The sequence below is a fragment of the Tiliqua scincoides genome, chromosome 9 (assembly GCF_035046505.1).
Source record: "Tiliqua scincoides isolate rTilSci1 chromosome 9, rTilSci1.hap2, whole genome shotgun sequence".
NCBI classification, from domain to species: Eukaryota; Metazoa; Chordata; class Lepidosauria; order Squamata; family Scincidae; genus Tiliqua; species Tiliqua scincoides.
In genome coordinates this window covers 2,528,947-2,554,477 of record NC_089829.1, presented here as the reverse complement: position 1 = coordinate 2,554,477, position 25,531 = coordinate 2,528,947, and the positions used below count along the sequence as shown (strand labels likewise).

At 50.4% G+C, this 25,531-nt stretch overlaps 1 protein-coding gene across 1 annotated transcript; it reads left to right on the top strand.

Annotated features, from left to right (window-relative positions):
* Positions 1-358: 358 nt before the first annotated feature.
* Positions 359-15,686, top strand: TMEM82 (transmembrane protein 82). The gene is made up of 6 exons (XM_066637337.1): positions 359-440; positions 525-597; positions 1,964-2,138; positions 2,640-3,048; positions 3,703-3,890; positions 15,600-15,686. Exons 1-6 carry the CDS (start codon positions 359-361, stop codon positions 15,684-15,686), a joined length of 1,014 nt encoding a protein of 337 aa, XP_066493434.1.
* Positions 15,687-25,531: the final 9,845 nt, after the last annotated feature.

Below are 25,531 nucleotides of genomic sequence, written 5' to 3'. Positions count from 1 at the left end.
GGGGGGCTTCCCCACGTGCGCCGGGAAAGCAGCGCTCGCCCGCCCGCAGCAGGCCGGGGAGAGCCCGAGGAAGGCGGCGGCCCGCGGCCCGCGCGCTCCATCGACGGCGTCCCGCGTGCTCTCCCGGCCGCCCGGCTGTTCGGAGGCGGGCATGCGGCGCGCCGAGTCCCTCGCCTGAGCCCCGGTGCCGCGCCGCCCCAGAGGAAGGGGCAGCGGAAGAGCGAGGACCGGCCGGCCGGCCTCCGCCTGCGACGTCTCCAAGCCGGGCAGCAGCGCGAAGCCCGAGGCGGGGCGTGTCCGGCGCCCCGCCCCGCCGAGACCAAAGTCCCTGCGGCGCCTGTGGGCAGAGCCCTGCGCGATGCTCTCCGAGGCGCTCTCCTGGCTGCCCGGCGGCCTCCCCCTGGCCTGGGGCTCCGGCCTGCTGGACGCCGCCTTGCAGGGTGAGCCCCGCCGCCCCGCGCGTGCCCCTTCCCGCCCCTACCCTTCCCGCCCCGCCTGACCACTGCCCCCGCTGCCTCCCACAGGGCTCGTGGGCGCCTGCGCCGTCTCCGTCCTCTGCGGCCTCGCCAGGGTCTTCCTCTACGTGCGCTGCCTGAGGTGAGTGCCCCGGAGCACGTGCCGCCCGCCTGCAGGCGCCCCACCTTCGCACCGTGCCCGAGGCTCGACCAGCGGCGCCCGTCGCGCGGGCAGGTGGTCCCCTGCAGGCGCAAGCGCGGGGCGGGACGGGACCCGGCTCGGCCGGCCTCCCCCCCCCGCACCCGGACCTGGGGGGAGGTCCGAGGCGCTCGCTGCAGCAGGCCCGCAGGGCACCTGCCTGCCCCCCCAGCGGAGGAGCCGGGCTGAAGGAGCTGCTTATCTCTGACTGGGAGCAGCTTTGGGTGCCAGGCTGGTCTTGGGAGCTGTGGGGGCCAGTTGGGGGGCCCCATGCAGTGGCGTAGCTGAAGAGGGCGCCACAGGCAGTGGCGCAGGGGGGCAGCTAGCCAGCTGCCATAAAGAGGCTTCCTTGCCAGGCAAGCACCCACCCTCACTCACACACCCACCAGTGCTGTGCCCCCCCAAGCAGCAAAGCCTGATGCTTCTCCTCCCCTCAGCACTCCCCTTCCCACCCCAGTATCAAAACAAATCACGTACCCTTGCAACCTGGGGAAACCAACCTTCAGACTGTCCGCTTCAAGGCCAAGAATGCAGCAGCCAGCTGGCCATGCTTCTCCCATACCCCCCCCCACCACAGCTGGAGCACTGCGGTAGGGACTAGGCCTGTCTGCAGCCTGACCACCCTGATTGCCCCCAGGGGGATCTGTCACATCGGCACTCTGCCTCTGGCAGTGTACAGCTACCCACAGCACTGGGGACCTGCTTCCAGTACATGACCAGGTGAAGCAGCAGTGATCACAAGTGCTTCCCTGAGCATGTACACAGGTGCCTTTTCTCTCACCACTAAGTAACCTCAACTCACACACACACACCCTCAGGTTAGGTGGGAGGTGCAGAAGGTGTAACTTGCAGATGGGCGGAACTTATGCATGTCTGAATGATACCAGTTGTCAGGTGACTTGCTCACCTCTCAGGAGGATACTCAGGTCAATAATAGGAAGGAGTCGATATGTCAGTGTTTGAATGTGGGGTGTGATTTGCACCTTGGCGTGTGGCCACCAGAATCCTGGCTGCTGTGATTGCTGCCTAGGTTGGTGTCTGAGTGCTGCCTGGGGTAAGGAAAGGCTCCTCTGCTGGTGCTGTGTGTGTTTGCAGATCCTGCAGTTCTGTGTTTTTTTGTCCTTTCGTTCTTTGCCAGAGCACTAGACTCCCCTGACCAGAGTCCAGAAGAATCTGTCTGGGGGAAGTGGGCTGATGTGGGCCAAGTGCAGTTTGTGCAGCTGCTCCCTTCGAGCTTTCTGGTGTGGCTCTTTCTGGGGTACTTGCTCCTTGCCTTAATCTCTTTTCTCCTTTCCTGGCCCCTCTCCAGTGATCCCGACTGGCAGGCAGAGAAGGAGGCCGTCCGGCGCCAGTGGCCCTTCCTTGACCAGCTGCATCTCTTTGTGCTGACGGGGATCTTCACGGTGGTCGGGTACCGTGTGGCTGCCCTGGTAGTGCTGGAGTTCTCCCTCCGGGCTGTCTCCACACTTCTGTCCCTCAACAAGGTGTGGGAAAAGGGAAAAGGTGTTTCCTTTTCACTCCTCAAGCAGCCAAGTGACTAGGCTCTCTCTTCAAAAGAGCGCATTGGAGCCTGTGTGTAGGTCCCTGACCTGAGGGGTGTGCAATCCACATATTGACACGAGGGAGGCAGGGAGCTGGAGTCCCAGGAGAGACTTTGAGGGAGCTGACCTTCAGGCGGCTGAGGATGATGGCTACACAAAGAGTCATAGTCTGAGATGTGTTGAAATGAAAGAGGGGAGGGGGAGCGGGGCTGTGGAGGTTCCTGGGCCTACTTCTGGTGGATGTCTCCATGTACCCATAACTGGAGCAGGACCCTTCCAGGCCGCCTGCACCCACTGCAGGGATGGGAGGCCTCCTCCTCCCTTGCTTTGAGGCCCCTAACAGGCTTCCTCTTGCTGTGCTTGAGGAAGACAAGCAGGCAAGCCCCTCTCACAGCCCAGTGGTGTCAGGCCAGGCCAGGTGTCAGTCTGCTTTTCTGCCTGCAGGGGGCTTACAGCATCCAGCTCTGCCTGCTCTGCCAGTATTCCCTGGGGTGTGGCATCTCGTGCAGCCTCAGCCACCTCCAGGAGGGGGCGCCCCACCGCACGTGGAACCTGCTGCTCAGTGTGGGCCTGGCCACCCTCCTGACTCACTACATTTGGCGCCTGGGCCACCATGTTTTCACCATGTACGAGCTGCACTGCAAGGAGCGCTACTGTGGAGTGTGTCTCTTCCTGCTCACCACCTGGCGCGGCATCCCCAGACTTCTGTGCAACGCCCTCAAAATCACCTTCCTGGTGGCCAACTTGGCAGCTGTGGCTCTCATCAACCGGGACTTCCTCACCACCTCTGAGGCTGTCCGCTTCTGGACCCCGCTTACCATCTGCTACACGCTTCTGGTCATCTACATGCAGGGTGAGCCTTTCCTCCCTTCCTCCCAGTTCTCATGTGAGACCTTTGGCCTTTCCCTTTGCTCCCCAGAACTGCCGTTTTTGCAGGTCGTTGGAATGTTTGTGGACAGGAGGTGACATCACAGCAGGTTTAGCGCCGTGGGGCAGGCTTAACTCTACAGCCACGCGAGGAATATTTGCACACGCAGTGTAGAGCACAGGACATACTGGCCCAAGGAAGTGGGTCTGAGCAGGGGAGGCTTGAGTTCCCCATACGTAGCTAGTTGCAGTGGTGGGAGAAGCCAGGAGAGGGCAGAGCAGCTGACCAATCAGGGCAGTTGACTCTGAGCAGGAAGTCAGCAAAGGGGGAGCTCTTAGTTTAAAAGCTTCAGGGGTCTCTCCACGGGGACAGGAAGGCACTGCAGTGCATGTTTTTTAGCAGAAACCCCAAGAAGCGGTTGCAGACTGGGCAGCGTGGAGGACCGTGTCTGAATTCCTTGTCAAAAAGGGAGGAATTGCAGGGAAAAGAGCTCAGGATCAGAAGGAGTTCTGTCCCACTGGGGGATTCCTTGCTTGCAAAGAAGGCGTGGGCAGCCCTGTGCGGGGGGGGGGGGCTGTTTGTCAGCAGCCAGCGGGAACCTCCCTTGACTTTCCTTTTACTTGGGCTGTTGGCTGGCAGAGGAGCAGCGGCAAAATCCCTCTGAGCAGATGGTCTACCAGACGGTGGTCGTGAGGATGGCTGGGCTCCTGATCCTGCTGATGACAGTGGGCCGGTGGCTGGACATCGTCAATGTCCTTGTCTCGCTGGTTGGGGAGCTCTGGTGCCTGGCAAGGGTGGGTGTCCTGCTGGGCATCTGCAGGAAGCAGGTGAGCGTTGGAAGGGAGTGCGGTGGCCAAGAGGGTGGCAGGAGGGATGGAGCTGGGGAGGGGAGCTGGAACTTCTCAGTGGCTCTTTGGGAGCCTGGGACCTGCCTTGGCGGACCGGGCCCCAAAGCCCACCATTTTTCAAGCCAGAGACCCATGCTGAGGATGCTACTGCTGGGCAGACCTGGAACTGCAACTCTCTGAGTAGTCCTGGTATTTCTGTTCCTGTTTTTTGTGGGGGCGACAAATTTTAGGAGTATTCTTCTAGACTCTCCCAGCAGCCCTCAAATCTGCACAAAGAAGATGCTTCCAAGTCCTGCTCAGCGGCTGCATCCTGAACGAGGAAGTGAGTGGCTTCACTGAGTGGCTGTCGATGGATGCAGCAGGTGAAGCTTGGATTTTCCAGGCTGGTGACACGAGGTGAAGGGATGCATTTCTGCTCTTTAAGGACCAGACTGGCCAGGGAAGGCCCATTTCCCAGACTCCCAGCAGACTCTTGGGATCCAGAGCTGCAGGTGGCTGGCTGCCTGAATTGGGACTGGGGGACCTGAGTGCCAGGTGCACTCTCTGTTCTCTCACTTAATCCACCACCTTTTAGTTTGGTTATATTGCACCTATGGGGTAATCAGAAATGAAGCACCTGCACTTTGTGCAGCTGCCCAAAGCAGGAGGGGAGGGATGTTTTGCTAGGAAGGAGGAGGGTTCGGGGGGGGGGGAGACTTGGCCTCCAGCTATGGTTGCCTTTGGTGCTCCTGTCCCCAGAGGACAATCCTGCCCTTCTCCTTGGCCTTTAATTTGGCATTGTTGCTGCTGCCCCACTTTATTTTTGTGCAGTAGGGGAAAGATAGGTAATCAAGCCATCAGGCCTGGAATTTAAACTGTGGGGGGGGTCAAGTGGGGGACTTTTCAGTACTATTCCCCAGGTGCTGTGGGTGGTTTGGTCCCCTTTCAGCAACGAATGCAGCCTGTCTGGTTTCCTTCTGGCTCTACTTTTAGTCTGATTGCTGCTATTCTTGATCCTATGTAAGCTGGAGAGTCTCTTGTCAATAAATGTGGGAACCACTGAAGTCTGACTTTGGAGCAGGCTTGGTTGACTTGGAGCAGCCCTGCTCTCTGTCTTGTAGTCTAAGCAACTTGTTCACCCCCTTGATTGCAACCAGCCAACAACAAATGAAGTTCTGCCAGGGGGAGGGTGCCACGGGTGGGGGATGGAATCTGGCCCCTGGGTTGGTTGAAGAGAGATGGGTTCTGAGCCTAAACGGCTTTGTTCCTGGAGTAGAGAAATATAAAACCAACGATGCCAACTGAGTGAGATCTTCAGACATCTGCTAACTTGCCTGTGGTACTGGCCCATTTGTCCACACTTACCGTTGCACATCAGTTGAAGTGAGCAAATAATCCCTACTCCCATCCCCTTTACAAAAACGCTCCCCTCTGCTGAGCAAGATCCTGCTTTTTGCAGTGACCTTACAAAGGTGGCTAATTTTTAAAAAAATCTTACTGGACTCACATGATGGGAGTTCTGAGTTCAGAGGCTAGAGCTACCCCTCTACCCCAGAGGCTAGAGCTACCTCAGGCAAGTGGCAGAGCTGGGGAAGGCCATTCTGGGCCTGAAACTCACACAGCCAGGATGGGTCTCTGTGAACTTGCCATGTCCCCTTTTTAATAGTGGCCCCTCTCATGACTGCAAATCACCATATATACTTGTGTATATATTGTCTGATCTCAGTGGCCTCCAAACCATGACTGCTGTGTCTAGAAAAAGGTATCCCTGTATGGAGTGGTGCTGTCTGTTCCATGCAGCAGCATCTTCTCTTTCCAGCTAATCTATAGAAAACTGGGCCAGGTAGCCACTTCCACTGCTCATTGGCCCAGCAGGGCCTGTGCCCCGATTTATGGGTGGAAGCAGCTGCCCAGTGCAAGTTTCTGTGAAAATCAACTGCAAAGAGAAGACTCTGTAGAATGGAAGCACCAGGCGGGGCCATCTTTTCCTAACTGCTGGATCTGGCCCACATGCCGTCCCTATGGGACGAGGGTGGGGAGGTTAGAGAATAACAAGGTAAAAGCAGAGTAGGAGAAGAAACTGGGAATGGTAGCATGGCGATAGACCATTTGGCACAGTGAGAAGATGCGGGGACAAAGGAGCTAATAAGCATTCCATGTACAAATGCTTTTATGCAAATGCCCAAAGTCTCCGAGCAAAGATGGGAGAACTGGAATGTTCTTCCAAAGATGGGAGAACAAGGGAAAACATTGACATAGTGGGCATAACGGAAACCTGGTGGAATGCGGAGAATCAGTGGGATACCGCAATCCCGGGCTATAACCTCTACAGGAGCGACAGGGAGGGGCGTGTTGGAGGTGGGGTGGCCCTTTAAAGAAGAAGGAGGGATAGAATCCAGCAAAGTAGAGATTGAAGTAGAGATTGTCAGACTCTACCATAGAATCTCTGTGGGTTAAATTACCAGGCCTGTAATACTGGGGGCCTCCAGACCATCATCCTCCAGACTATCATCCTCCAGACCAGAAAGTGGAAGGGGACCTTAAAGTGAGGAAACGGATCAGGGAGGTGACAAGGAGGGACAGGGTTGTAATCATGGGGGACTTCAATTATCCTCATATAGACTAGGTCAATTTGTGTTCTGGTCATGAAAAGGAGACCGGCTAAATGACAGAGCAGCTAGTCATGGAGCCCATGACAGTAATGGAGCCATGGACAGGTGACTCTGGATATAATATTGTGTGGTACTCAGGACCTGGTTAGAGATGTCAGTGTTACTGAGCCATTGGGGAACAGTGATCATGCTGCGATCCGTTTCGACATGTACATCGGGGGAAGAATACCGGGCAAAACTCTCACAAAAACCCTTGACTTCCGACGAGCAGACTTCCCTTGAATAAGGAGGCTGGTTAGAAGGAGGTTGAAAGGGAAGGCAGAAAGAGTCCAGTCTCCAGAGTACATGGAGGCTGCTGAAAACAACAGTAATGGAGGCCCAGTGGAAGTGTATACCACAAAGAAAGTAGGGCTCCACTAAATCCAGGAGGGTGCCCGCATGGCTAACCAGCCAAGTTAGAGAGGCCATAAAGGGCAAGGAAGCTTCCTTCCGTAAATGGAAGTCTTGCCCTAAAAAGGAACATAAACAGTGGCAAAAGAAATGTAAGAAGGTGATACGGGAGGCCAAGAGATACATGGCCAGCAGCATTAAGGGGAATAGTAAAAGCTTCTTCAAATATGTTAGAAGCAGGAAACCCGCCAGAGAAGCGGTTGGCCCTCTGGATGGTGAGGGAGGGAAAGGGTCTCCCTCCTTAGTCGCTCTTAGGAGAAAAGGAGAGTTAGAGATGGCAGAGAAATTGAATGAGTTCTTTGCATCTGTCTTCATGGCAGAAGACCTCGGGCAGATACCTGACCAAGGAATTAAGTCAGATAGAGGTTAAATATGTTTCAGACCTCATTGATAAATTAAAGATCAATAAGTCACCGGGCCCTGATGGCATCCACCCAAGAGTTATTAAGGAACTGAAGAATGAAGTTGCTGATCTTTTGACTAAAATATGCAACTTGTCCCTCAAAAGGACAAGCAAGGATAGCAAATCCTTGGAGGATAGCAAATGTCACACTGATCTTTAAAAAGGGAAAGAGGGGGGACCCCGGATACTATAGGCCGGTCAACCTAACATCTATACTGGGTAAGATGGTGGAATGCCTCATCAAAGATAGACTCTCAAAATACATAACGAACAAGCCTTGCTGAGAGAGAATCAGCCTGGCTTCTGTAAGGGTAAGTCTTGCCTCATGAACCTCTTAGAATTATTTGAAAAGATCAACAGGCATGTGCTTGCGGGAGAATCCGTGGACATCGTATATCTGGACGTTCAGAAGGCATTCGACACAGTCCCTCACCAAAGGCTACTGAAAAAACTCCACAGTCAGGGAATTAGAGGACAGGTCCTCTCCTGGATTGAGATGTGGTTGAAGAACAGGAAACAGAGTGGGTGTCAATGGGCAATTTTAACAATAGAGAGAGGTGAAAAGTGATGTGTCCCGAGGATCTGTCCTGGGACCGGTGCTTTTCAACCTCTTCATAAATGACCTGGAGACAAGGGTGAGCAGTGAGCTGGCCAAGTTTGCAGACGACACCAAACTTTTCTGAGTGGTGAAGACCAGAAGTGATTGTGAGGAGCTCCAGAAGGATCTCTCCAGACTGGCAGAATGGGCAGCAAAGTGGCAGATGCGCTTCAATGTCAGTAAGTGTAAGGTCATGCACATTGGGGCAAAAAATCAAAACTTCACATATAGGCTAATGGGTTCTGAGCTGTCTGTGACAGATCAGGAGAGAGATCTTGGGGTGGTGGTGGACAGGTCGATGAAAGTGTCGACCCAAGCGGCGGCAGTAAAGAAGGCCAATTCTATGCTGGGGATCATTAGAAGAGAACAAAACGGCTAATATTATAATGTTGTTGTACAAATCGATGGTAAGGCCACACCTGGAGTATTGTGTCCAGTTCTGGTTGCCGCATCTCAAAAAAGACATAGTGGAAATGGAAAAGGTGCAAAAGAGAGTGACTAAGATGATTACTGGGTTGGGGCACCTTCCTTATGAGGAAAGGCCTACGGCGTTTGGGCCTCTTCAGTCTAGAAAGGAGACGCCTGAGGGGGGACATGATTGAGACATACAAAATTATGCATGGGAAGGATAAAGTAGGAAGGATAAAGAGAGATGCTCTTTATACTCTCACATAACACCAGAACCAGGGGACATCCACTAAAATTGAGTGTTGGGAGAGTTAGGACAGACAAAAGAAAATATTTCTTTGCTTGGTGTGTGGTTGGTCTGTAGAACTCCTTGCCACAGGATATGGTGGTGGCATCTGGCCCGGATGCCTTTATAAGGGGATTGGACAAGTTTCTGGAGGAAAAATCCATTACAAGGTTACAAGCCATGAGGTGTATGTGCAACCTCCCAGGATGCAGGTCTCTTGTCATCTGGTGTGCTCCCTGGGGCATTTGGTGGGCCGCTGTGAGATACAGGAAGCTGGACTAGATGGGCCTATGGCTTGATCCAGTGGGGCTGTTCTTATGTTTGGAGCCTGCTGTCTGTCTCATGGAGAAGTCAAGGGCACGTTTTAAACCAAAAATCATTTGTTGTGATGGATAAATCAAGGGTAAAACTTAGGGAGGTGTGAAATTCTTTGTAAAACAACTTAACCAGTAATTGTTCTGAGGTAGTAACAGAAAACCAAGAGGGAGGGAAACAGAGCCATTTTATCTCCCTCCAAACATTAAGGGAGATAAAAGCGCTTATGAGAGTTGTCAGCTTTATGGGGGCTGGAAGTGTGGAAGTGCTGGGCTGTATTCCTCACAAGGGCTGCAGTAAGCGCCTGCACCTCTCTTCCTGTTTGGAGAAGGTAAAATGGTTCTTTTTTGTTTGCTTTCTGTTGCTGCCTCAGAACAACTATGGACAAGTGAAACGGCTGTGTCCCCTGCAACCCCGAGTCCTGCTGCCCTCAGGCATGCACTTGCTCTCAGAAGCTTTATTTACCATATTGCCCATGTATAAGTCAACCCATCTTTTCAGTGTCAAGTTTAAGGCTTTTTTTTTTTTTTTACTTAAAGTAAAGTATATACGGCAATAAATTAAATTGATCTTGTGTTGACCCTCCTGAATCCAGTAGCTGAAATCCAATTTCATGGGCTGGTTTCATGTTGGGGGGGGGGGAGAGGGAAGAGAGAGAATGCCTCCTCTTTGCTGCCTGCACACCATGAATGGGAATACTTCCAACCCTCACCCAGGAGAAGACAGTTTGTCTGAGGCAGGAGGTTTTTTTCCCAGCTGTGGCAGAAACCACCCTGAATGCAGCAGACACTCCTGAGAGCAGGGCTTGATTCTTCCCAGCCAGGTGTGAAGGGAGAGGAGCCCTCGGGGCCTCCTTGTGGTCATGGTTCCCCTCTGCCCCTTGTGATTCTGGAATGTTTTTTGAGAGAGTTCTGGACTTCCTCCAGAAGTGCAAGTCTGGCTGCTTACTTAGCATTGCCTGTGGGATGTGCCTGACCGTGATAATGACAGAAGGGTAAAAGAAAGCAATGTTTGACCCAATTCAGCCTGGTAATTAATATAAGAAAGAAAAGAAGAGAGCTAAGAGATGGACAATCTGAATCAAGGATAGGATGAAAAAGGAGGGATAACAGAGTGCTCAGTGGGAAAGAAAAGATAAAGGGGCAAGGGAGAGTTAAGTGAGGACCAAATAGAGCCTCATAATGTAAAAAGAAGAAGCAAAGAAGTCTGGAGAAATGAAGCTTTGTAATGTAAGAAAAAAGCGTGGAAGGGGGGTCTGTAGAAAGAAAAGGCATAAGACAAGGAAGCCGCTCTAAGTATGATCCTGATACTGTGGAGGAAAAACCATTGGAATAAGGAAAACATGGGGGGGGGGGAAATGAGACACAGGAAAGATATATGAGATCCTTGGATGAAGGGTTACAAGGAGGCCTCATCAAATTTGCGGATGACACCAAGCTGAGAGGAATAGCAAGCGCAATAGAAGACAGTAGAAGACGGTCTTACGGAAAGACCATCTTTTAACCATGCTGACTGAATTTTCCAAATTTTAACAACTATAAATTTCCCATAAATAGTCTGGTCCAGTGTATTTCATTGCACTAGATACTATTTTGAATCACACAAGAATTCTCTGAACCCTCTGAAAACACCTCAGAAACTTCATTAAAACCTAGTGAAAACACCCCATGAAACTGCTGAGTAACTGATGGTGACCTCTGGAAAAGACACCAGGAACCCCAGAAAACCCACCAAGATCCCCTTGAAAACCCTCCAAAACCATCAGAAAACCCCTGAAAACCCAAAGAAAAATCCAGGAACAACCTGAAAAACACCCAGGAATGCCCAAAACACCATTGAAAACCCTCTTGGAACCACCTGAAAACACCCAGAACCCCCTGAAAATTCCTGAGAAACCTGTCAAAACTCTCAGGAAAGCCCCTGAAAACTTTCCTGAGACCCCCAGAAACCATCTGAAAACCCCCCAGGATCCTCTGAAAGGGTTAGAGGGCTATGGTTAGGAAAAAATTTTCTTTTAGGAAAATAATTTTTTATTGGGTTAAAACCACCATCCTACAACACATGGGTTGGAGACGCCTGTTACACACACACACACAAGCAGAGCTCTGCTACACAGTACACAGCATGTATTACATCATACGGGTACAAGTTTACAGTTGCAGGTTACACAGTGCAAAGTACAAAGTTCACATTCCCCCAGTTTGCCCTCCCCTCCAACCAAGCCCTGCCAGCTCCAAAGGCAAACACAAATGTCCATCCAGGGTCTCATACATATTTAGTGCTATTGTCAACTATTGACACAGACACACATTTACAGTTCTTTAGCGTGTTAAACAGATGTTTAGGTTAGGAAACACTTAACAGATGTTGTTTAGGTTAGGAAAATAGAATTTTTATTGGGTTGAAACCACCATCCTACCACATGTGGGTTGGAGATGCCTGTTACACACACACACAAGGCAGTGCTCCGCTAGACAGTACAGGTCACACATTACTTCATGCAGGTAGAAGCTTCGTGGTTACAGTTACACAGTACTAGGTTAAAAGTTTACATTCCCCCAAACAGTTTGCGCTTCCCCCCAACACAGTCCCTCCAGTTACAACGGCAAACACAAATGTCCATCCAGGGTCTCGTACATATTTACAACTATTCACAACTGATCACACATTTACAGGACGTTGGCAGCACTTGACAGTTCTTTACGTGTTGTTACAGATTGTTACAGCACTTGGAAGATGTTATTAGGTGATGGGCAAGTGTGCCTCTGGCAGCAACCTTCATAGCCAGCCCCACCTCCGTTTCCATTTCTCCCACGACATCCTGCCCTTCTCGTAGCTTGCCTGGTTGCAAACACAATAAAGTTTGCCCACGCTGCCGTGTTGGTAGGCTTCCTGCCCTGCAGCTCCTTCCCCCGCTGAATGGACAGTGCCAGGGGGATGTAGAGCCTCCAGCCTCACCACCACGGCAAAGGCCACCCAGCCCGTGTGATGGTCTATGCTGGCCTTCGTCCCTCTCCAGCCCTCCACGCAGGCTCTACCTTTAGGGGGGCTACCAGCCCTGGTCCACCAGGCTCAGCCAGTCTAAGTCCCCTGCGACTCCCCTCCACAGACACTGGGCCAGGGCACACGCTTTTACAAAGTGCTCGACGATCTCTGTCTGGTGGAACCAGTCGCACGCAGGCCGCTTACACCGCTTCTGCGCTGCCACCAGCCAGGGTGTCATCACGCCCACCTGCAGCACCTGGTCGAAAGCCCACCAATGCAGCTCCCGCAGGCTGTAGGGGATCGGCCGGTGCTCTTGGCTGCCCCAACTTGCAGCAAGTACCCTGAGATCCAGGCCCTCTTCAGCTGCTTGCTCTAGGATCCCCTACAGGAGAGTGCTATAGAGGGTCCACTTCAGCAGCTTCTACTCCATGCCCAGCACTTTGCACTGCTGTGCACTTGCTGCATACTCCCGAATCCAGCCCGCTCTCTCCTGGCAGTAGTCTGGGAGGCCGAGCTTCAGCACCAGCGGTGTGAGGCAGAAGCCTGTCTCCTCTCCTGGCCACCACCACCTCCCCCAAGCCGTGTCCTCCAGGATGTCCCGCAACACACTGACCCACCTGACTTGGCCAGGGGGCCGCCCGCCTTCTCCTCCTCCTGTTCCTGCTGCAACCAGATGACGCTCCCTCAGTTGGCTGCCAGAAAGATGCCACGCTCCGAGGCTGCCCTGTCCCACCTTCCTGTAGGCAGTGGGTCTTGCCAGAGGGAAGAACCTGGTGCCCCAAGGAGCTCGAAGAAACGCCCTGCCACCTCCAGGAGAAGCTTGGGTGGTGGATACACGGCCATCAGGCCCATCACCATTGGGACGCAGTAGGTGTTAAAATACCACACCCTCTGGTACACGTTCAGGCACTAAGGCTTCCAGAGCTTGGCCTCCACTTTCTCCTCCCAGGCCCTCCAGCTGCAATCCCACCCCCGGCTGTGCACCCCCAAGGTTTTCACATGCTCCTCCTTCCTCTGCACATTCTCCATGCCACTACCACCTGCTCCTCCTCCTCCTCCGCCACTTCCCACAGTGAGGCCATGAACTGTAGCTGGACCAAGTTCATTTGGGGCTGGAGGACGAAGCCCTTGAACTTCTCCAGGTTGACCGCTGCCCCAGACACATCCTCATACTCCAGGATCTGCTCCTTGACCACCTTCAGCTCCCCTGCCATCCACACCAGGAGGGAGAAGTTATCTGCAAGGATGATGACCTTCATGGCTCCCCTTCCCCCCCCCCGTTCAGTTCGATGCCCCAGCTCTGAGCGTCCCGCTGAAATCGGACCAGCAGGGGGATCCAATGCCTGCACATACAGCAACGCACTCATGGGGCAGCCCTGCCGGATGCCTGACTTCAAAAACACCGCCCTCCCTGGGTGCCCATGGTGTGATATGTGCTTGGTGGTACAGGGTTAGGGTATGTTGGCAATCTTCAGTCTCGAAAGACTCTGGTATCGCGCTCTGAATGGTGGTTCTGGCACAGCGTCTAGTGTGGCTGAAAAGGCCGATTCGGGAGTGACAATCCCTTCCACCCTGGGAGCAAGTGTAGTGTGTCCCTGGTCTGTCTCCGTGGCTGGGGGCCTTCCTTCTTTGCCTCTTAGCCTCAGACTGTTGGCAAAGTGTCTCTTCAAACTGGGAAAGGCCATGCTGCACAGCCTGCCTCCAAGCGGGCTGCTCAGAGGCCAGGGTTTCCCACCTGTTGAGGTCCACTCCTAAGGCCTTCAGATCCCTCTTGCAGATGTCCTTGTATCGCAGCTGTGGTCTACCTGTAGGGCGCTTTCCTTGCACGAGTTCTCCATAGAGGAGATCCTTTGGGATCCGGCCATCGTCCGTTCTCACAACATGACCGAGCCAACGCAGGCGTCTCTGTTTCAGAAGTGCATACATGCTAGGGATTCCAGCATGTTCCAGGACTGTGTTGTTTGGAACTTTGTCCTGCCAGGTGATGCCGAGGATGTGTCGGAGGCAGCGCATGTGGAAAGCGTTCAGTTTCCTCCCCCTGTTGTGAGCGAAGAGTCCATGACTCGCTGCAGTACAGAAGTGTACTCAGGACGCAAGCTCTGTAGACCTGGATCTTGGTATGTTCCATCAGCTTCTTGTTGGACCAGACTCTCTTTGTGAGCCTGGAAAACATGGTAGCTGCTTTACCGAAGTGTTTTGTTTAGCTCGGTATCGAGAGAAAGAGTGTCGGAGATCGTTGATCCAAGGTACACAAAGTCATGGACAACCTCCAGTTCACGCGCAGAGATTGTAATACAGGGAGGTGAGTCCACATCCTGAACCATGACCTGTGTTTTCTTAAGGCTGATCGTCAGTCCAAAATCTTGGCAGGCCTTGCTAAAATGATCCATGAGCTGCTGGAGATCTTTGGCAGAGTGGGTAGTGACAGCTGCATTGTCGGCAAAGAGGAAGTCACGCAGACATTTCAGCTGGACTTTGGACTTTGCTCTCAGTCTGGAGAGGTTGAATGCTTCCTGGAATTAAAAGGGAGCATGGCAGCAACGCACAATCTTCATTTTTAATTCCTGTGTCAACTTCATGCAGCAAAGTACTGCTGGTTTTTGTCACAGTTTTTAGTTGAAAAAGGGGTATCAACACCAGCTCATCTCTTTCATGATGGCAGGAAGATCCAGCCTCCCTGGAATTTTACTTTACATTTGTAGGACAACCTGCGAAGATCAGATTTACAGCTTTTATGAGGTGAGAACCTGACAACCAGAGACAAATTAAACAACAGAGTGAGGAATAAGAAATGAGTTTGTAAAGAAGGGACTACAGGTTGAGTCTCATTATTTGCAAGGGTTCCGTTCCCACAATGCACATGAATGTCAAAAATTACATTAAAGCAAATCCTTTTAAAACAAAGTCCCTTTGCTCAGGTGATTTAAAAACAGCCTTGTTGACCTTTGTGATGTAAGACAGAGTCATTAGTCTCTAATATATTCATTTATATAAATTTATTCAAATTTGAAATGTAAATTAATTCTTTTTTTTCCCCGGCCACAACACAACACAATGTTGGAGAGATGATGTGGCCCTACTGTCGAAAGGTTTGGACACCCCTGACCCAGAGCATTATCTTTCATTGATTATGAATGATTATCTGGGCAGGAGGTCTGGTCTAGAGGGTAGAGCCTCCGTCTGCCTGAAGATAACATCCACAAGGTCACCAGTTCGAGGCCACCGGCACTGTGCGACCTTGGAGCAGCTGACAAGCTGAAGCCGAGCAATTCCATCTGCTCTGAGCGTGGGAGAATGGAGGCCAGAATGTGAAGCCAGATCGGAATGAAACACCTTGAATGTAGTCGTTCTTGAAAGAAAGAACCTTCTTTGAAATTGTAAAAATCCCTGTTTAAATAGGGATTTAGATAAAGTCTGCCTATGTAAACCGCCTTGAATAAAGTCTTGAATAAAGACCAAGAAAGGCGGTATATAAATACCTGTTGTTGTTGTTGTTGTTGTTGTTGTTGTTGTTCACGAGCTCAAGGGGAAGGGAGGGGTTGCTTGCCTTGGAGTGAAGCCTGGAGAGAGAATGATTGATGGATTGTCAGCTGGCTGCCCTCTCTCTAATTAACAGGCTATTGTTAAACAACTGTTTTCCTTTCATTTATAGGGCCCTTCTCATCACACTGAGATAGAAAGACCCATGGATGAACATGGGTGGATGGACACAGATGAACATGGAAGACCCCATGGGTGAACAATTCATGGATAATTAGGTTATACCTGTAATCACTTGCATGCCTATCTCTCTACGACAGTAAAAAAAGAAATTTTTTTAAACTGTGATTTTAAACAGACCGTTTTTCCCTTTCTCCAGGGATCAGCACATTCCTTCTCATTTGCAGTGGGCATTTGTGATGAGTCAAATCTGTGTATAACAAGGTGGGACCTGTATTTTCTTTTTAAGAGAAGATAAGAAATTGATTAAATATATAAGGAGTTTGAAGGTATGCAGTAGGTGGGGGGAAAAAGAAGGATTTTGGATTTATTTAAGACTAAAATAAGCACTTAAAAGGATTGCAGTTTTTCTGGCATATGTGGAATCCTAAATGTTTTTACAAGACAACACTTGGTAGGAAATTTCTGAGTATGAAAACAGTGGACTTGTAAAAGTGACATTTGGTGGTGCAAGAGAAAAAATGCAGGAATAATATTCAGTTAAAGTTAACAAAAGTTAACAAAATCATGTATCACTTTACAACTTCTGGAACAGCTCTTAGTGAACTTTGAAGAAAGATCTGAGAAAAAAACAGAAGCAAAAATTGAAGGATTGCCCCCAAATCTTCAAATTAGCGCTGTTGAGTTGGGAAAAGATCCAGAAATATCGTCAGAAGAAAAGCAGGAGAAGAAAACCCAAGAAACAGAGGAAGTACAAGGAACAGAAATGAAGCAAGAAAAAGGTGACCAGCAATGGGACGATTGTGAGAGAATGGAGGAGGAAAATCCTGGACTTCGCCTGTGGGTAAAGGACAAGGAGAAGACATGCAGTACTATAGTAATGAGACACAGCTTACAGGGGGTGGGGCAGAAGAGTTCAAAGATTAGAGGGACTGTTGGTGCCTGTACAGGTTGGTTTGGGGAGATTGGGAAGTGGGTACGAGCAAGAGATATAGAGCAAATAAAAAGTGGGGCAAGCTGGTAAGAGGAGAGGTACCATTGGATTTTGGATGGGAAGGTGTTGGTTAAAGCATTGGGGATAGGTGAAATATTTGGGGTGGGAAACAATAAGGGAATATGAAAAAATCATTTGGTAAAAGGGGTGGAATTAATAATCAAATCTATAAGTAAATTATTAGAAAAATGTAAAGAAAAAAGAATAGAAAAAACTTTTTTTTAAAATGTGAGCTTTGAAATATAAAAGTATATATGTATTTTCACTGAGGTTTGAAATGAAGACTATATATTGGCAACCTTCAGTCTCGAAAGACTCTCTGAAAGTCTATCGCGCTCTGAAAGGTGGTTCTGGCACAGCGTCTAGTGTGGCTGAAAAGGCCAATCCGGGAGTGACAATCCCTTCCACACCAGGAGCAAGTGCAGCCTGTCCCTGGTCTGTCTCCCTGGCTATGGGCCTTCCTTCTTTGCCTCTTTGCCTCAGACTGTTGGCCAAGTGCCTCTTGAAACTGGGAAAGGCCATGCTGCACAGCCTGCCTCCAAGCAGGCCGCTCAGAGGCCAGGGTTTCCCACTTGTTGAGGTCCATTCCTAAGGCCTTCAGATCCCTCTTGCAGATGTCCTTGTATCGCAGCTGTGGTCTACCTGTAGGGCGCTTTCCTTGCACGAGTTCTCCATAGAGGAGATCCTTTGGGATCCGGCCATCATCCATTCTCACAACATGACTGAGCCAACGCAGGCGTCTCTGTTTCAGAAGTGCATACATGCTAGGGATTCCAGCACGTTCCAGGACTGTGTTGTTTGGAACTTTGTCCTGCCAGGTGATGCCGAGGATGCGTCGGAGGCAGCGCATGTGGAAAGCGCTCAGTTTCCTCTCCTGTTGTGAGCGAAGAGTCCATGACTCGCTGCAGTACAGAAGTGTACTCAGGACGCAAGCTCTGTAGACCTGGATCTTGGTATGTTCCGTCAGCTTCTTGTTGGACCAGACTCTCTTTGTGAGTCTGGAAAACGTGGTAGCTGCTTTACCGATGCGTTTGTTTAGCTCGGTATCGAGAGAAAGAGTGTCGGAGATAGTTGAACCAAGGTACACAAAGTCATGGACAACCTCCAGTTCACGCGCAGAGATTGTAATGCTGGGAGGTGAGTCCACATCCTGAACCATGACCTGTGTTTTCTTTAAGCTGATCGTCAGTCCAAAATCTTGGCAGGCCTTGCTAAAACGATCCATGAGCTTCTGGAGATCTTTGGCAGAGTGGGCAGTGACAGCTGCATCGTCGGCAAAGAGGAAGTCACGCAGACATTTCAGCTGGACTTTGGACTTTGCTCTCAGTCTGGAGAGGTTGAAGAGCTTTCCGTCAGATCTGGTCCGGAGATAGATGCCTTCTGTTGCAGTTCCAAAGGCCTGCTTCAGCAGGACAGCGAAGAAAATCCCAAACAAGGTTGGTGCAAGAACACAGCCCTGCTTCACACCACTTCGAATGTAAAAGGGGTCTGATGTGGAGCCATCGAAGACAACAGTGCCCTTCATGTCCTTGTGGAAAGATCTGATGATGCTGAGGAGCCTGGGAAGACTAAGTGGAAGACTAATGAAGACTAAGTGGAAGAATATTATGACCTATGTTAGATGTATCTGGAATTATATAAAATGTAGATATTAGGTGTATTTGTTTAGTTCTAGAGAGTTTATGATCTTAAAAATTTTTCAGATATGTTTTTCAATCTTTTCTCATCTCACAGTACACCAAGAAGAGAGAAATTAGTAGAGCATCTATAGGGTAAATGGGAAGGGTTACGAGGGATATAATAATGGACTAAGAAGAAGTTAACTGATAAAAAGGGTGGAATTAATTAGCCCCCCCTCCCCGGAACTCCTCCTCCCCGCCCCTGCTTACCGTGCCGCGGCTTGGCGGTCCATGAGATCGCTGGGCTAGCATGGGCAGGAGCCCGGCAGCGAGGCGCGGTCACGGCACGGAGTCACGGAGTCCGCAGCAGCACGGAGTCACGGCACAGAGCCCAGGATTGGGCTCTGAGATGAGAGGGGAAAGTAAATAAGATCAGGTAAGGGATAGAGATATTTTGTGCAGATTTAACATAGACAGATAAGGAAGATAATAATGGAATTAAGATTGGCTGTCAGAGAATAATTGGAAATATAAGAAATAAGTAATTATAATTTGGGACTTCACTATTGCTGTAATTTAAGAATGTGCTTTTATTTTTTGATTTTTTTTGCTTTGTTCTAAATAAATAAAAATATTTTTAAAAAGAAGATTAGATTGAAAGGAACAGAGAACATTAATCTGGAATAATAGTGTGAAATTGAAAATTTATAACAAGTAGATATGAGGGGCTGTTGGAGATATAATAGGTATCTCCAGTTTATGTACTTATAAACAATAAGTACTTAGAATAGTGGTTCTCAAACTTTTAAGCATTGGGTAATCTATTGGGACCCATCAGAAGTGATGTCATTACCCGGAAGTGATCTCATGACCAGAAGTGAAAATTTCCATCACGGAGGAAAATTTTTAACATGCCCATATGACAAAATCAAATTAAATCAATTAAAAATTTACTATATAAATTTATATATCCAGAATCTATCCAGAATCGCAGTGTGGATTCCGAGCCAACAGGTCCACCACTGATATGGTATTCTCCCTTAGACAACTGCAGGAGAAATGCAGGGAACAACGACAGCCACTCTTTATAGCCTTCATAGATCTCACAAAGGCTTTCGACCTGGTCAGCAGAGACGGCCTCTTCAAGATTCTCCCCAAGATTGGATGTCCACCCAGGCTCCTCAGCATCATCAGATCTTTCCACAAGGACATGAAGGGCAAGGCATGGCATTCTCGGCATCACCTGGCAGGACAAAGTTCCAAACAACACAGTCCTGGAACGTGCTGGAATCCCTAGCATGTATTCACTGCTGAAACAGAGACGCCTGCGTTGGCTTGGTCATGTCGTGAGAATGGATGATGGCCGGATCCCAAAGGATCTCCTCTATGGAGAACTCGTGCAAGGAAAGCGCCCTACAGGTAGACCACAGCTGCGATACAAGGACATCTGCAAGAGGGATCTGAAGGCCTTAGGACTGGACCTCAACAAGTGGGAAACCCTGGCCTCTGAGCGGCCCGCTTGGAGGCAGGCTGTGCAGCATGGCCTTTCCCAGTTTGAAGAGACACTTTGCCAACAGTCTGAGGCTAAGAGGCAAAGAAGGAAGGCCCATAGCCAGGGAGACAGACCAGGGACAGACTGCACTTGCTCCCGGTGTGGAAGGGATTGTCACTCCCGGATTGGCCTTTTCAGCCACACTAGACGCTGTGCCAGAACCACCTTTCAGAGCGCGATACCATAGTCTTTCGAGACTGAAGGTTGCCAATACATATAAATTTGAAAATTTATTTAAAATAAAGAACCCTCCTAACCTGCCCAAGCAATTGCTGATCTGTTTAAAAGTAATTCTCCAAACATCCCAAAGGCTGCAACCCTCTCCACACATACCCGGGAGTAAGCCCCATTGACTATACTGGTTAAAAGCATGTACAAGCCTGTTCAAAGTAGCAATTTGAAAAAATGCAGTTACATACCATGGTATGTAAATGTATGTAAATGTAGCTACATACCATGGCACATCTAGTCTAATGTGCTAAAAATAAAATACACATTGAAATGAATGGGAACCCAGCTGAAATTGGCTCGTGACCCACCTAGTGGGTCCTGACCCATAGTTTGAGAAACACTGATTTAGAGCACTCAACTTCACCCCGCTACACCATTAGCAGTATTCTAATTTTTTATTAGATAAATAAAATAAAATTTTATTTAGAATTTTTTTTGTATCTGCAGTTATTTTTTTCTTTTTTACTGTCTTTTTTTTCCTTTTTCTTTTATTATTGATAACAATATGCTGAGCTCACAATATAGAAATATCCCAAGATGCCCACTTCACCCATAAGGCTCTTCTCTGACCAAAAGCCAGCATCTAAAAATCCCTCTTAGAGAACAGGCTAACTGTGGTATGCTCACAAGGGTAAACAGAAAGTCATAAATAAGAGCCATAAACAAATAAAAGGGATGCATAGAGTACCAGATCCTTTGTAATGGATATATCTGTAAACAAATTGCCGATGCGGATCGAATTGCCCTCCTGAACATCCTGAGGATCAAGATGTTGATCTGATAACCAAGCCAAATGTTTGTGGGACTGTTGGTCTGTTATTTTTCCCATGCTTGCCATGGATGTGTTTTGCTCTCTTTGTGTGCTCTTTTGTCCCCCCTCCCCTACCTAGTCTATCCTATAAAACCAGCATCATTGTAATTGTTCACGGTCTCTCCACGTGTGTGTGTTTGTGGAAGGCCCCATTTGCAAACGAGTAAAACGTTAGAAGTCCTTTGAATTCTCCTGTCGCCTGTTTGTTTGCCTCTCCAAAAATCCAAAGAACCGTGTGTGTGTTCATTCGGGAACATTATTATAAATAAATGAAATTAAAAGGTTTTAAAAAAAGAAAAGCCAAGATAGCTGCCACCGGTCACAGCCAAGGCAAGGCAACCAACGGTCTGGACTCAGCAGCAGGGCAGCTTCAGGCTGCTGCAAAAGGCACTCCCGGAGCTGGCCGAACTCAGCACATTGGCCCCCTGGCCCCCATTAGACACAACCCTGGACTCAGGAGCTGGCCTCCAGCCTCTCATCCCCTCTTTCCAGCTCAAGAAAACTCACCAGACTGTTGTTACAATAAAAGGTTCTTTAGTAAAGCATATTAAACATATTATATTGTTATATAATTATTATAACATATTATATTATTATATATAATTATTATTTATGCTTTAAAATATGTTTACACTTAAAATTCTACTCTGAAATGGATGAAAGATGAAACAAAGGATGGTGGGCCACTAAAGCAAGAAGGAAAACCTCAAAACCTGAACAGAAGAATCACCCTCCTCCCCCCCCGTGCCCCCCTGTGCTACAGGTCACAGGGTAGCAGCAGCAAAGATAACCTCGACCAAGTATCCTGAAGCACAGAAAGGGACAAAGGACATGGAAGCAACAAAGACCCTGTGTGGCCCGGGGACTCCTGAGAGGCCTTCCACAATTTTCTTGCAAAATATGCTGAGCTCAAAGGCCTGCACTTCAGCAGACTGTGCTTGAACTTACAATGGCAGCAGAAGGGGATGCATTAAGAACCAGGAAAATTTTTAAGGGCCAAAAACACTGTCTCCAAGCAGGTTCCCAACCCAACCACAATGCCCCTTGGCTTTCTCCACCCAGGACGCAGTGAACACACACACACACACACACACACACCCCAGTCCAGCAGAACCAGAAGTTCTGTGCAGGTGTGTCTCTTAACTAGGTTCCCAAGCTGGATTCCAAACACAGTCTCTCTGCGCAAACCCTGTGGGCAGAGAGTAGTCATGCAGGTTTGCATCCAAACCACTGGGAGGTGGTCATTTTCCCCACTGGGAGTCCCCACAGGCAGAGAACCTCTCCTCACAAACTGGAACATTTGTTTCTCAAGCAGAAAGGAAGCCTGGCTTGACTGCCGCTGAGCAAAGACACACCCCACACCCCACCCCTTTCCCAGACCTGCAGGTCTTCCTTCTTCAACCGTTCAAGGTGACTTTTGCCAAGTGTGTGTTTGGCAGGGAAGCACTGATAACATCTCTCCCATTGTCAGGCTCTCCCAATTCCACCATTCTAAGTTCCTTTTAACCTCCGACAGGAACAGAGTCGTGATGGGGTGCCCATTTTCTAAAATTATATACTGTATGGACTAGAACAGATGGAATTTCTAAAGATGGGGTGAAGAAAAGTCCAAGAAAAGAGGCCTCTGGGGATGGGGAGAAACAAAGGGGGTAGGGCACTGATCCTATTTGCCACTCAGGGTGGCAAACATGCTCACCAACACACGACACTTTTTTTAGGCCCGCAGAAGGATACGTCAGCTTAAGATCCAAATCACCAGCTTTGCCCCAATGTCCTCCGTGAAGGGACTTCTGGAAAATGCTGGATACTCTCCAGGCACCCTGAAATCAGCCACAAAGCGCCAAGCACTCCTCTCTGGGCTTCCTCGTGACTGGGAGCTGGTGTGTTGCTGCTCCTCGCCAAACCCCATGGGCCCCAGTGAAGACCCACAGCCCACTGAGCCAATCGCAGGCCAAAGGCAGCTGGTGCAAGTCATCAAAGCAGAATGCTACACCCAGTAGTCTCTTCACCCTTAAGCATCATGTTACCCAGACAGGCCTGATGCAGTGGGCATCTTAAGACACTTCTGTAAAAAGTGACTTTGGAAGCAGCTCCAGTTGGCTGGCAGGTGCTGAGGCAGCAGGGCTCATGGGTCCCTGAGAGAGCAGCAAATCAAAGAAAGTTGCACTCCTTGCCCCAGAGAAGCTGGTGCTGCAAGAGAGACGTTTTGTCACCTGAGAGGTGAAGCCCAGAACCCTTTGCCAGGTCACAGGGAGGGGTGGGACAGCAGGGCTCCCTCACAATATTGCCAATGGGCCCACTTCCAAAGTGGCCAGCGTCGCCCTCTCAGTTTGGTCCAAACAGCACATGGCAGAGCAATGTGGAATCGCCCGCATGTTTCTCGGGCTCAGGCATGTCCTCATAGCGCCTCTCTCTGTTCCTCCATACCTGGCTATGATTCGCAATAGGAAGAATGGAGAAAGAGCCAAAGGTCCAGCACACAGCCCCCTCCCCCCATTTATTTTCACATAGGAAGTTATGTGGGATAGAGATGGTAAAAAAAACCCCAGGAGGGGCGCTCCCTCTGCAAGCCCCTGCCAGTGAATGTTCTGTTCTCTGCTGAACTTCTGAGCAGGACCAGCCCGAGGGCCCCCTGCTGGAGAGAGCCAAAGTCGCAGAATGGCTCACAGGTGAAACTCCAGGTTGACCCTCAGGAGCCGCTGCACTTCAGCAAGAGGGCTGGGGGGGGGGGGGTCTGGTGCCCACCCATGACAGAGAGGCAGATGCGGCCCTCCGACAGAGACCCTGCTCGGCTTTTCACCAGTCCAGACACTCAGCCCTGGGGTCACTGTCTGAACACAAAAGTTCAGGTACACATTTCAATCACAGGCTCTGGGGATTTGTTGGAATTTTTCAGACTGGGAGAGACAGGAGGCGGCCCCAGCCTTGCTCTGAGAGTGTTGCTGCTCCAGGCAGGGAGATTGATGCAGAAGCAGAGAGCGGGGCAGGGGGTGCAGCTGTGTGCGTAGCTGTGTAGCCCAGCCATCTGGATTCTGCCCCCAGCATCTGTCCCAGAAGGTATTTGGGAGCCCAGCAGATCCCCCTGGCAGCATCTCCAGGTCCAAGACCTGGGAGAGGCACTGGAGAGCCAGGCCACAGTCAGTGGGCCTCCTGGTTGGGCCATGCCCGCCTCATACTTTTCTCCACATCAGCTCCAAGAAGGCCACTGCCCAGACAAGAAGCTTGCCAGGAGCAGGAACCATGTGTAGCACAAGCCACTAGGGAGTGGAGGAGGACCCATCAGTGAGGCAGGTAGGCTGATTGTCAGGGCACCACTGATTTCCCCTTGTTTGGCATTAACAACCGCACAAGGAAAACCATTGCGGGGGCTGCCAGTCACTGCCTGCAGAAGAAACACTCCGGATTGTATTCATGCCTCAAATCCAAACGTCCTGAGGAACGATGCGAAGATTCTGCATGCCTGAAACAGGGACGCTCTTCGAGCTGCTGAAGACCGACTGCAGGGGCAGCGAGACCAGCAGGTCTTCTCTATTCAGCCCACCGGTGTCCTCTGTTCTTCCTGCTGGGTATAAGGCAAACACTCGGGCGAGAGTGGGAAGGTATCTTTGGAAGAGTAAGAGTTCAAGGAGGCCCCTGCCCTTTAGGGGACCCAGGTTAATCTGTACACCCCCCTCCCAGAGGCTACAAAGGGACGTCCCCTGCAAGGACAGGCACCAGCAGCCATTCAGGTGGGCCAAGCTGAGCCCCTCGGAAGGGGAAGGAAGGGTGGCAGAAAAGTGAAACGCCCCACTGCCGACAACGGACCTCCAAAGGACTGGTGCTCTCTCTCGAAGGGGAAGGCCCCTCCAAGCCCTCCCTTTGCCTGAAGAACATCTCCCTTCCATTCTCCCAAGGTAAGGTTGCCATACCTGGTCCAGAGGCTGTGCCCCCACCACGCCAGTAGCCTCGTCCCCTGGCGAACACTCTTTGATGCATGCTCCATACCTGGCTCCTCCACGCTCCACCAGCAGCTGCTACTCTGATGCTCTAAGTTCCCCTCTGGGAGGTGGGGTTGGATCTCAGTGCAGTGTGCAAAAAGAATCGAGACACGGACCAAGCAACCATGCTGCAGAGTGGCCAGACTGACCCTGCATCTTTTGAAGTACACAAAACCAGCCCGTTCAAAGTTCTGTCGAACCAAGCCACCAGTGGACATAGCAAGCCAAGCAAACAGGACCAACCAAGGTCTCCCCCACAAGCCCTTTCTGCAGAAACCTGATCCCAGCTGATCCAGGCCCTTTCCCAATGGGAGGCCTGCTGTACCTCTGGCTCACAGGCTGGCTTTCCTCTCTGGGAGGAAAAAATTGCAGACAAATCCATCAGGTGCAAGAAATCATCCATGGCAGCACTGAACACAGGGATATTGTCAGAGTTGGCCAGGCAGATACAGGAGCACCAGAATTTCAGCCCTGCCCCAGTCAACCTTCAGCAAACACATGCGTGAAACACACTTTTTTCACATGCAAACGCCCAAGGGAAGAGGTGTGGGTTTGGAAATGCCTCACCCTCTCCTAGGGAGAGTTCAGGTCCTAAAAGGCAGTGGCTGCTCCTGCTCCTAGTTGCCACATTGCTAACCTGGCTGACTGGGAACAAGATGGGCTGCCAAGCTCAGTCTGCACCTCTACTCTGCTGCAAACTCCAAAGGTTGGGATCTGGGGGCTCCCAGGCCCTGAGAGCG